Below are 12,939 nucleotides of genomic sequence, written 5' to 3'. Positions count from 1 at the left end.
TCTCTGAGCTCAGTTTTCTCAACAGTAATAATGATGATAATACTATCTATCTTCAAGAATTATAAATAACAATTGCTAATAATGTGTTCAATAGGAAGAAAGTAGCAAAGTCAATTCTCACATTGTGGTAGGGAGGGGGAAAAGAAAACTCCTGAAAGAAAGCTGGCCTATCTTTGGAAAAACTAGCTGGCAACATGATACCAAAAGGAGCTTATTCCAAGCATCAAATCAAAGATAGTAAAAGAGTGAGCACATGAATCTCACTATGTGCTAGGCAATATGACAGATGCTGATAATTAGAAATAAAAACAACAAGTCTTTTGCCTTCAAACAGTTCAAAATTTCCCTTGGGAGAAATCTCCAGTTTCTTAAACCATTTCATCAATGGCATCTATAATACAAACTCAAAAACTGGTTAAATAAGGAAACCAATTTGACAATAAATTTCATATATTGAAAAAAAAACTGGTTAAATAAGATCTCTAAGCAAAGAACCACTAGCATGTTGCAATTTATCTGCCAAAAAAGTTCCCCTTAGCTAAAGGTCAGCCCTGGTCATCTGTGTTAAAGATTAGCAGAATCCTGAGACATTTTGACCCAAGCACCGACACGGGAATTGCACAGCAGATCAAACAGCTGCTAAGGAAACAGAAAGAACTTCATTCAGAGCTTCCAGCACACCAATTACTAGGAAAACAAGTGCACTGGCTACTTGAGAGAAGGCACAGAAGTAAGAAGAGGACAAGGCGGTAAATGTTCATTCTGCCGTCCCACATCCAAAGTCATCAGGTGGTCCTGCCAGCTATACTACTTGCTGTTCTTCAAACATGCCACACTAAGCCCCTCTTGAGGTTGTACTCAGTGTTCTCTCCCAAGAAGATTCTTACTCCGGATCCTTGGCTAACTTACTTACAAGCATTATAAAGATGTTTCCTCAAGAAAAGACATTAGCAACTATGGCAATATGTGAGTAATATTCAAACATGTTCACATATCATAGCAAACCTTTTTTCCTTAAGTTTCTACTCCTTTTTATTAGCACAGCAAAAAAAAAAAAAAAAAAAAATCACTACATGGTTCAATCTTGAAAATGCTTCTCCAACAAAACATGAATAATAAAACAATGGAATATCAGCATAGACTTTAGAGATCCTTCTGATACATATTTTTTTAAAAAAAGTTACCTCATAATTTTTTTTAAAACTGGGAAACTAAGAACCAGAAAAAAGGAAAAAAAAAACCACAATAATATACAGAATTAAAATTATGATAAAGTGAGCCACTTCCTACTCACTCCCTAGGAGCCTTTGACATGTCACTTAACCAACCCCCACCCCGAGCCCCAGCAGTGAAAAGTCCCCTCTTAAAATCCAGGATGATGGTCCCCAAGTATCAGCCTGCACAACACTGCCAGCTCAGCACTAAGTTTTCAGTAGTAAGAGGCAAAACAAAGAAAATGAAGACAGTAAAGTAATGATAAAATTAAATTTTAAAGTCTATGTAAATTTTGCAAACTTTTCATGGTTTTTCTTGATCTTCATAGTCAGTTTCACAACCAAAAGGTGGAAATAGAAATGCAGAATATATGGTATAGCATATGGGATAATTCAATGGTCTATCTTTGTCTCCAGGGAAAGTGGGTTGTGTACAAGCATAAGGAAATATAAAGCAATATATTAAGTTGTATAAAATTGCAGTTTCTGTAGATAAAAAAAATCAAATACAGTATTAGCAATTTCACACATTTCAACCCAATACAATAATTTATTTTTCTAAAGAATGGAATGAACCACACAATTGTAGTATCAAAAGCTGTCCCTCAGATGTTTCTACCAGACTTTAAGAATAACAAGGGGCTCCTGGGTGGCTCAGTCGGTTAAGCGTCCAACTTCGGCTCGGGTCACGATCTCGCGGTCCACGAGTTCGAGCCCCGCATTGGACTCTGAGCTGATGGCTCAGAGCCTGGAGCCTGCTTCCGATTCTGTGTTTCCCTCTCTCTCTGCCCCTCCCCCATTCATGCTCTGTCTCTCTCTGTCTCAAAAATAAATAAACGTTAAAAAAAATTTTTTTAAATAAAAAAAAATAAGAATAACAATATCCACATGAATTCAAAAGAATCAAAGTCTTGACTATCATTTTACAATCCCAGCACTTTCAGCACAGACACCCAATCATAAGACTTGATGCCAATTGTCGCTTAGAAAAGTTCCAAGATTTTTCTAAAATATACAGAAAGCAACCATATAAGTTAAAAGCTAGGATTTTTCCCTCTAATTCAATCAAACCCTTATGAAGCCACTAGCATAACAAGAGGAAGGTATTTTTGATTTTTATTCCCCATATTGTAGTAAAAAGTCAACGCCATTGGGGCTGCCAATGGAATTTACTGACAGTGAGATCAAGCTAAACAGAGAATGTCCGACTATTATTACACAGCCGAGTGCTAGATAAAATATCCATTAAATCTGAGTGCCAACAACATTTAATGTTTTATGTCCACATAATGCAGGAAAACATTGGCTGTGACCTATCAATACACATTCCAAGCCAATCTACCTAGTAATCTGCTGAAGTTGCTGTTTTATTGCTTAAACAGACAAAAATACAACCATGCTTATTATGAAAGTGTCATATTACCTCAAGCTAATAAGAATTGATGGAACAAAAAGATCATTATGTAAAAATTAATAACATTTGGAGCACGACATGCAACAGTCATAAAACAGCATTTGTTTTTTAAAATGGGCAGAGAACTTTTTACAGAGGGGAAACACTGTGGATGAGGGATATTCTTATATTTCACCATTTTGCTTTTCGATGAAAGGCTAACATGGAGCAAGAGACTACAGAGGATACTCTCCTATTATATTTTCATAGAATTCAAGTTTGAATGAAACTTTAGAGTTTGACTAAAACTTTAGTACTACTAATCCAACCATTTCATCAAACAGATGAGGAAACATATGATGAACCTTAGACTTTTCTTTGTTCTCCAAGGCACATGGCTATTAACAGCCAAGGAGAGACCAGAACAGGGTTTCAGATTGTCCAACATAAACAGAGTCATGTACCCATTACCGCCTGGCAAAACAAAGAGACAAAAGGGTGCTTTCAATATTTAAAATAAAATTGTTATCTAACTTAATACTTAAATAATATTTGTAAAGTTTGAGTCAGTAAAAGACATCACTATTAAATTTGGTCAGGATATCCACTTAATCCTTGAAATAAAGCAAATAAAACGAAGAGTGGCAAATCTATACCAATTCTGCTAGAAAGGAGGGAGTTGCAGCATGCCAGGGACTGGAGGGCATAATTCTCCCCCAAAACAACTACCTACCAAAGGTAAAGTGAAACAGCCCATTCTAAATAATATCCTTTTGTTTGAGGGAAAATTGCAAAGTGCCCAAGAACCAGCTTATACCCTAGCAGTACTGACAATGACTAAAGGGCACTGGCCAAATTTCAGAAAATACCACAGAAAATATCAGGCAATCCCAAAAGGAAACAAAAATCACCAATAAAGTGAAATCAGTGGGTAGTTTTAGTTATGGGAAAATGTGCTTCAGACCGATTTAGCATGCAATTGCATCATAAACATGAGCACTTTAATAAAAGGAGTGTGAAACAGAGAAAACCATTTGGGAAAGAAATCAAATTTTGTCAGACTTGCGTTCCTGAGTACTTAAACATATACATTTTATTCTTTAAAATAACTGAAAATCTAGGTTAAATGGGTTAACTAGTGGTCAAGCACCAAGAATAATCTATAATTAAAGCTGCAATTTCCATCTTTTCCATCTCTATATTTAAATATTTAATTCATTACTAAATGAATTATGATATTAATATAGACACACTGTCCAAAAAAATAAATTGCTGTAACATTGCCTGAAATACACTCCTAATCTAACCCTCAGGGCATGCAGACATTACAGAGATAGGGATCAGGGTCTAAGCTGTCATTAATTTCAAAGAGATGCACAGCAGCTCATTACCATACTCTGCTTGCTGAATTGCTGATTTATAAAGAGTTATACAGACAGTTCAGATTAGAGAAAATTAGAGCCATAGCAAGGCTTTAATCTGAATCTTGTCAATTTTCAAACTTGTAGGTGGGGTCACCTTTGCACTTGGGTAAACATGGTACTCTAGAAATTAAAAAATTATAGGTGAAGAGTTAGAAATAAAAAATTTAGTCCACTGGGGATGAGTTTAACATATCACCACGTGTCATTTCAGGGTATCTGAAATGCCAAAAATCCATTCCTGAGCGTCTAAGTTAGAAATCCTGATCATCTGTGACCAATCCTCATGTTTCACCCAAGAAGAAACTGAGGCCAAGCTCAGTCAAAAAGCTGATAAGGGACAGTGAGGCCAGGAGATTAGTCAGACTATTTTTTGTCCAGTAGTAAACCAGATTCCACTTCAGAGTGGGTTCATAAGATTTTGCAATTGCTTCTGCTCAATGCCCTGGAAACATGAAGAGCCAGAGCCTACTTTTACTTTAAATTTCTGACTTGGGATAAGAGGTATACATTTGATGGCAGTCCTATGGTTAAAAATTTGTAGGGTGACCTTCTCTTATTATGCTATCAACCTTTCCCCACTCAAGCCCAGACCCAGGTGGCAAGCCCTCTTGTCCTCTGCCTGTGCCTATGGTCAGTTCAGGTTGTTTTTCCCTAGTACACTCTTAATAAAGGGTACAGGATTTTGAGAGTCCATCTTTGTGTGTCTGAGGAATCCTATGAGGTCTTAACTCTGATTTCTAAGCTTCCACTCTTGTCCTGGCATATTTCCCCCAAATAGCCACAGTATTAGCTCTCTCCTACCAATCCACATCATTATTCTCTGAATGCTCTCTAGATTTCTCTCATTTCTTGAAAGCTCAGCTATCACCTTCCACCTGCTCCTCATAACCAGATCACAACAACAAACATTTGTTACGTGCCAAATACTATTCTGAGTGCTTTACAGTAGTCTTTTAACCCTCAAAACAACTCCATGTGGCAGATGCTGCTATGATCACTACTTTGAAAAACACATCTGCCAAAGCATGGAGGATCTCACAGTTAACAGAGAACTGGAGCCAAGTGACCATGACTGTAGACATGGAGAAATACTTTCCATGATTTTGTCCTTGATATGTTATAAAGGTCATTGTTTTATTGTATCAATTGTTTCTGGTTCTTTTGTAACTGTCAGATTATTTAGTAATCTAACCCATCACACCTTGACACTCTATGTCTCTTTAAAATAGTTTTTTGCCGAAATTACAAGAAATGTGTTTGAATATGCAAAATTAACCAACATAGAAAGCAAAATTAAAATCACCTGATAACAATCTTGTATATATTTTCTTTTATTTCATTTTAGAGACAGAGAGACTGAGTGGGGGAGAGGCACAGAGGGAGAGAGAGGGGGAGAGAGGGGGAGAGAGGGGGAGAGAGAGAGAGAATCTTAAGCACACTCCATGCTCAGCACAGAGCCTGATGTGGGGTTCAATCCCACGACCCAGGGATCATGACCCGAGCCGAAATCAAGAGTCAAATGCCCAAGTGACTGAGCCACCCAGGACCCCCAGGAATCTTTTATATTTTCTTATAAATTTTCAATTTTATTTTCACAGTCTCCAGGAAAACTCCACTGGCAGCATTAGTGCATCAACTCCAATACCCATCAACAATGGTGGACATCATTGTGTAAAGTAGTACTGCATTAGCCACTACCATGTTCATGACATCTCTTCTGTGTTTACAGGGATGCCCTTAGTTTGTACTTACTTTAAAAACATTAACCTTATCAATTCACCAAGGGACTTATGTGCATACTAGGTACAAAAGCAGTAAACATCTTGAAAGTCAACAGTAGGAGAAGCTGGAAAAGTTACATTGGAAACTAATGTAAATGTAAAAGAAATGCATACATACACATGTATGTATGCAGGATGAGAGCTTCAGAGAACAAACAATGAACCATGAGGGGTCAAGCAGGGGGGGTTGACAAAATTCATGTTCAGAATATCAGCGTAGCAGAAGGTCTGGAGTCCAGGTCAGCACAGTTAAAGGTCTGCTGATGAAAACCCTAACAATAGGGGAAGGGAATAAAAAATAACCTAAAAACAGAAAGGGAGGCAAACCATAACAGACTCTTAAATACAGAGAACAAACTGAGGGTGGATGGGGGGAATAGGGGACAGGGGAAAATGGGTGATGGGCATTGAGGAGGGCACTTGTTGGGATGAGCACTGAGTGTTGTATGTAAGTGATGATTCACAGGAATCTACTCCTGAAACCAAGAATACACTGTATGTTAGATAACTTGAGAATAAATCAAAAAATAGTAATAAAAAGAAAAGGAAAGTTCAGTACTTTCTCTGTTGCCATAAGTCACACATGCTGTAAAAGGGAACAATTAGAAAACAGAGAAAAAATAAAAACATGACACTAAGAAATAAACCCCATTTTAGTGTATCTCTTTCAAAATGCTTACGTAACATAGTATATATAAATATATATTTATATATGTACATATATACACATATAAAATGTCTTTTCCTCCCAGATGGTATAGTTTTGCTTTCTACTAACAATAAAACATGAATATTTTACATGTCAAAAAAAAATCCTAATCAGCAAAAGCATGAGGAGTTAAAAATTTTTGCATCTGGAATGACTTCAAACTGGGAAGAAAGGCAACAAATACATATACAAACTGAGGTGCTAGGTAAGCAACTATCCCAATGGGAATATCATTACTCTGGGAGCCCTCAGGTCTCCAAAGCATTGGCCATGTCTACAATGTATCAGCTTCATTTTAACTTTGAGCACATCCTAGGATTTGGCACAGTGATAAAGAAAATTCTAATACAGTCAGAATACAAAATTGGGTTAGCTGACATATATATTTCTCCAGCTAATTAAAACTGCATGTTTTCACATACATATATACTTACAGAGAATATTTCCTGGATTGAAATTTACATTTTCCTTTAATATGACAGCGTATTAAATATTAAAGTATTTGACTAATGGCCGATTTCAAAGTTACTGATCACCAGGGCTTTCCTGCTCTTGTATCCAGAGGTGATTTAAGCCACAGTGATTAACTAACCTTGGACTAGGCAGGGGAGGCAAGATGAAAGGAATGAGAGCAGGGAGACAGACACACAGACAATGAAGCACAATATAAGGTGACAAGTGGCATTCTAAAGCCAAGTAAGTATAGATATAATAGGACAGCAGAGGTAGGAAAGGAGTAAGTGGTGAGCAGAGAATGATTCCAAGAAGGAAAAGGGTATCACAGGGAAAGCAATAGTTGGGGGAAGCATGTGGAAATAAAAAGCAGTAGATTATACTCAGGAGGAAAAAAAAAAAAAGTTGTCTAAATGGAAGAGAAGGAGGTTTCATGGAGGGTAGTTGAGAGAAACAAAGTTGGAGAGCAAAGCTAGTACTGGATCATGGTGGCCTTAAAGTCACTTATCCTATATCAAAGCTGGAATATTAAGGGAAATATGTGAGAGCCTTTGAGCATGCATCGTCACCAGTCAAGGAAAAAGAAATACTGTGGCAGATTTCTAAGCTTAACTCTAGTGGGTCCATCCCCTCACTCTCAGTACTCCTGAGGTCAAGCAAGAGTATTCTTCTTAGAGCCTGCCTGGTTCACCCATGCTGCACACACACTCACCTTCCCTACAGGCACTCAGCCATAAAGTGCTGAAGTTGGAGAATAGGAATATGCCATTATATTGACAAATTACAAGAGGAGGAGAGGAACACATAAGAAATGCTTCAAAAAAAAAAAAAAAAAAGAGACCCACCCAAGAGCTTTTCTTTCAAGTTTATATTTTGATTCAACATTTGTTTAATTACATTAATATACAGAAAAAAATATACAATATTAATCCATGTTTCAGGATCACTTTGTGCAGCTGCCTAACTTAAGGAAAAATGTAAATGGAAAACATTTCAGCTGAAAGAAAATTACCTGGGTGGCTCAGTCAGTTAAGTGTTTGCCTCTTGATTTTAGCTCAGGTCATGATCTCATGGTTGTAAGATCAAGCCCCGCTAAGATTCTCTCTCTCCCTCTCCCACTCATGTGTGCATGTGCACACTCAATCTCTCTCTTAAAAAAAAAAAAAAAAAAAAAAAAAAAATATATATATATATATATATATAAAGAAAACCAGAGATTAGTAATTTCTTTTCAATTATAAATAATAAAATTCAGTATACACCTAAAATTTTTTTCCACTAGAAGAAGGAGGAGGAGGAGGACAAGGAGGAGGGGGAGAAGGAGAAAGAGGAGAAAAGGATGAATTTGATACTAGTTTTTCTGTAAAGATGCTATATTCTAAATGGCATTCTTTTCTTATGTATCACCTCTCTGCTCTACCACCAACAACCAGTGTTTTGCTGGTAAGCATGGAAAATCTTCCAGGAAAGAACAGGCTGAGAGTCAGGAAATCCTTGCTGATTCTATAATTATTGGATCTGCCACTAACCAGAATGGTCTCTATAGTTTTAGGTCATTTGAATATCAAAGAGCTACTTCACTGTCTTTTGAGAGAGCAAACTTAGAAATGACTCTTATCTCTTACCTGCACATAAAATCCCAGAGGTGCTGAATCAGTATTTTTCCCCTTTGCTGCTTTTCTATTAAGGAGTCAAATTCAAGCTTCAACTGAGAAATGCTCATTTACCAACAGAGGATACTGACTGCTGTTTAGAGACACAATTTCTCAGATGCTCTAACCTAGTTATACTCCTGACTCACATACACACTTACTTGTGTATGAGGAATGCAAAAGGAGCCCAGTAGTTAGGGTAGGAAATTCCTAAAAGAAGCTGGATTTGGAGTTGTGTGCTCCCAAAGAGCACTAATCCCACTGTTCATCATTTTCTAATGATGACGATGCTCATTCACTTCCAACAGTACCAGACACAGAGGCAAAGGCAAAGATAACATTCAAGGGCCCCATGATATAAATATAGTTGACCCTCAAACAACTTAGGAGTTAGGGGGGTCAAACCCCCATGCAGTTGAAAATCCACATATAACTTTGGACTTCCCCAAAACTTAACTACTAATAGCTTACTGTTGACCAGAAGCCTCACAGATAAACAATCAACCATATTTTGTATGTTATATGTACTATATACTATATTCTTACAATAAAGTATGCTAAAGAAAAGAAAACTTTATTAAGAAAATCACAGGGAAGAGAAAATACATTTATGGTACTATATTTACTGAAAAACTATATTACTATATTTACTACATTTATGGTACTGTATTTACTGAAAAAGTTCACTCATAGGTGGACCCATGCAACTCAAATGTGATGTTCAAGGGTCAAATATAATTTACTCCAGGACACAGAATATTCCCCCCATTGTTAGTTTGGAAGCTTGTAAAAGTATTTATTCATCACTAAAATTCTCCGATTTTTTTTCTTTTCAATTCTCAAAACTCCTCAGAGGATCCTTTTAATATGTCCTTAACGTATTCTCTCCTTAACAGAGTATGCTACTGCAAAAGCCACAATCACCAATGTTGCAGCAAGACATTTTAACCTTAAACCCTTTAGACAACTTTGTTAAACCAATTCGCTTATAAATTTTGTAAGCCATCCTGATTGAAATCAGAACTGCTCTCCATGTAGAAACTCTAAGCCAATTTAGATGGCCCACATCAAAATAAACGACCTGGGAAAATAAGGACATGGGAAAAAGCAGTTTTCCTTGTATGTTAATATAATTGATTCCCTTCCAAAAAGCTGTATTAAACATAGGCGATGATGGGGAAGGATAATTAAAATTCACAAGTATTGTAAGTAACATAGTAATTACCTTATACAGAATTGTCCTTTATCTTGACACTAAGAGGAAAATGGATTGTGCTGGGTATGATAAAGTAGGAGAAGGAAGAAACGAACATGATGATATATGGAAATAAATACAACTATGTTTCATTACTTCTGTTACTAGACACAGAATTTCACCTTCGACTGGTGTTATAGAAAATTCTACAATCATGATCTGATCCCTACCCTGATCATCTTTTTTTCCTAACTAAATATGGGGTATAAAAGAAGATAGTAAATAAAAATAAAAAAATAAATCTGCTACAGATGTCTACTCTAATGACTGTATTTAAACTAAACAAGAAGACTGACCCCAAGTTTCACATTACTATGTTGACAGCATCTTCACAGGCATATGACCTCAACAATTTGTTCCAGTAAAGACAATACCTTGAAGGTGGGCTTTTTATAGAAAACCTTTTTAAATTGATCTTTTTAAAGATGGAAAAAATAAGGTCCCCCCTGATGCTATGAAACACTTACAAGTAAGAAATAGCTAGTCAGTGATCTGATATTTAACTGAAGACAACAAAAAGACATTTTTAGAAAAAGAGAGAAAGAGGTAAAAAGGGTAACCAGGTAAAACAAACAAGTAAATATTACATCCAGGAATAGAAATTGGTTCACATCAAGTCATGTCAGTAAAATCTATTAAGGAGAAAAGATGTTTCACCACACACCAGGCATAACTGGATACACAGGTATTGAACATAGTTTCTTACTCAAGATGATATTAATAATTTTGGAGGATTCAAGTTAAAAATAAGGACAATGTAAAAAAAAAACCAGCGTGGTGACTCCAAGATTTGACACTTTTAGGGAAATGATTCCCAACTTCCTCTAGAATGTCCTAAGGCAAATGTCAGAAAAGATTAATTTTATCCCATCATATAAAATGGGAAGACTTTGACTAGGAACATGGCTAGACTAGTGGAGCAAGTATTTACCCTTAAAATCCAAATTCCTTTTGTCTATAAACTGTTTACTACTTATGATCTCTTTATGGTATGTATTTGCAACTTGGTCAAATTTTCTACCAAGCAATTTTTTTAGACCAGTTTCTTACAACAAACAGACAGAATGACTGCTGAATACCATACAGTATCCACAGAATAAACACTGAGAAATATCACACACTCACCTTCATCACTTGTTGCCTGCTGCTTCACCAGAGTCAATGGGGACCTTGCCGGAGGCTTACTAAGTGGATGGCGCCAACTTTTAGCAGTTTTGGTTTCTCCCTCTATTCTCTGGTCACAGAGCAAAAATAGAGGAGAAATACTCACAGTTAAAGACTTGTTTTAAATGGAAAACTATGGTTCACAACAATTTATGACCATTTAATTATAAAGAATTATTATACTTATTTACCTCCTGGAGAATTAGTCCTTTATTTTAAAAACCTTAAGCCTTTAAGTCAAAAGAAACAGGAATCCATTCTATTAGTTATTTTACCAAGAGATCAATGATCTATCCTTCCACCGCACATTAGAACACTGTGGTATAGGGTAAGCTTATCAAGCTTGCAATTAACTCAGAACTTAGCAAGTTTTCAAAAGTTCTTTCAAACTAATCAAAATTTAGGATTACATATTTGTAACAATACAGAACCGTGGCATTTGGTTACCTCTATGCTAGCCACATGACTATATGGCAGGTTATTTTGCTTTCTATCCTCACTCAGATAGCATTAATGCTACAGTGAGCCTGGATACTTCCTTCCATTCAGAAATAAATCACCACTTCTCTGAGGATCAAATAAGATTTTAAGGTTTCTTTTTTTTTTAATACAGCACATTACTGTCATCTTGAAACCACTTAAATTTTATGTAAAATTTTTCGTGTGGGTCTCTCTAAACTTTACTTTCCTCCCAAAGGTATGTGCAAAAGACATATGCATCCTGACATCTTCCAGATAGAACCGACTTACAAGCTTTCTTGCCCATGCAATCCAAAAGGAAAGAAGGACGGAAGGAAAATGGATGGATGGATGGATGGATGGATGGATGGATGGGAAGGAGGGAGGTGTTCAGAGAAAGACTTTGAAACTAAAGGGTTTGTATCAACAGTTGACTAGGAAAGAAATGAGTCTCAGAAATGTCCCTGTAAGCTGACGAAGCAGTGGCTGGAAGTAGAGAAACTACATTGATATCTGAAATCAAAATGGATGAAAAGAAAATGTATGCAACATTCTAATCAAAGATGGAAGTAAAGAAAGGATGTCAAAGTAATATAGGATGAGATTTATCTGTGGTTATACCAGCTAAAAATTAATAAGAAATATTTATCAAGTCCTCACTATGTGTCACATTGTTCTAAGAGCTGAACTACAGCAGAAAAAATTACACCATGTCCCAGCTTTCAAGAAATGTGCATTATAGAGGAGAAAGGCACAGACAATAAAAAAGTAAAAAGTATATATTTATCTGGTACTATTAAGAAATATGCAGTAAAGGGAAAAAAAGGGCATGAAAAGAGATGGGAGGGAGTTATTTTTTTAGAAAGCCTTTCTGACAAGGAGACATCTGAGTAGAGTCTTGAGTGCACTGTGGGAGTTCTCTGGCCTCGGAGGAGTATTTGGGGCAGCAGGAACAGTATGCATATGGGGACATAGTCAGTGTATTCCAGGAAGAGCAGGAAGCCCAGTTATAGATGAACAGAGAGATGGACAGAGACATTGTTCAAAAAATAACTCAGTATTTCTTGGGAAGACTGACTAAAGATGACTGCTGCAAGCATGCACACAGCATTACACTTCATACTAAGAAACATCCGTAAAAACCATACAAGAACGAAAAGGGACCATATTGCTTAGAAGGTCTGCCTGACACCACGGTGTGAGAAAAGAACACGACACAGCTAATGCTGACAAGGGGCAAACCAAGTCACCCAGGCCTCAACAGCAGTGTTTGCTTTCCCATGCAAGCAGTCTTTGTTCAGTGAAATGATAAGGATGAAGGTTTAAGGCACCAAGGATAGAATTACCTCCACTGAAAACAAGGAAACAGAAAAGGTACTTTCAGTTCCATTCCAGCTTAAAGAATGTGAGTAAATGTAATTTAAACAGGCATTTG

The 12,939-nt window shown here is 36.6% G+C and overlaps 1 protein-coding gene across 21 annotated transcripts in view; it reads right to left on the bottom strand.

The window, feature by feature from the left end:
* The window catches only part of KDM4C (lysine demethylase 4C), a 440,224-nt gene that overhangs the window by 178,065 nt on the left and 249,220 nt on the right, over window positions 1-12,939 (bottom strand). For all 21 annotated transcript variants that reach the window (XM_086685236.1, XM_086685237.1, XM_086685231.1 and 18 more), the window contains one exon: window positions 11,007-11,115. In XM_086685236.1, the coding sequence (XP_086541362.1) occupies window positions 11,007-11,115 (109 nt within the window). The remainder of the gene's footprint in view (window positions 1-11,006; window positions 11,116-12,939) is intronic.

Source organism: Puma concolor, chromosome D4 (genome assembly GCF_028749965.1).
Source record: "Puma concolor isolate L17-30 chromosome D4, mPumCon1.1.hap2, whole genome shotgun sequence".
NCBI classification, from domain to species: domain Eukaryota; kingdom Metazoa; phylum Chordata; class Mammalia; order Carnivora; family Felidae; genus Puma; species Puma concolor.
Note: the sequence above shows the minus strand (reverse complement) of the source record. Positions and strands in the feature narration are given on the sequence as shown.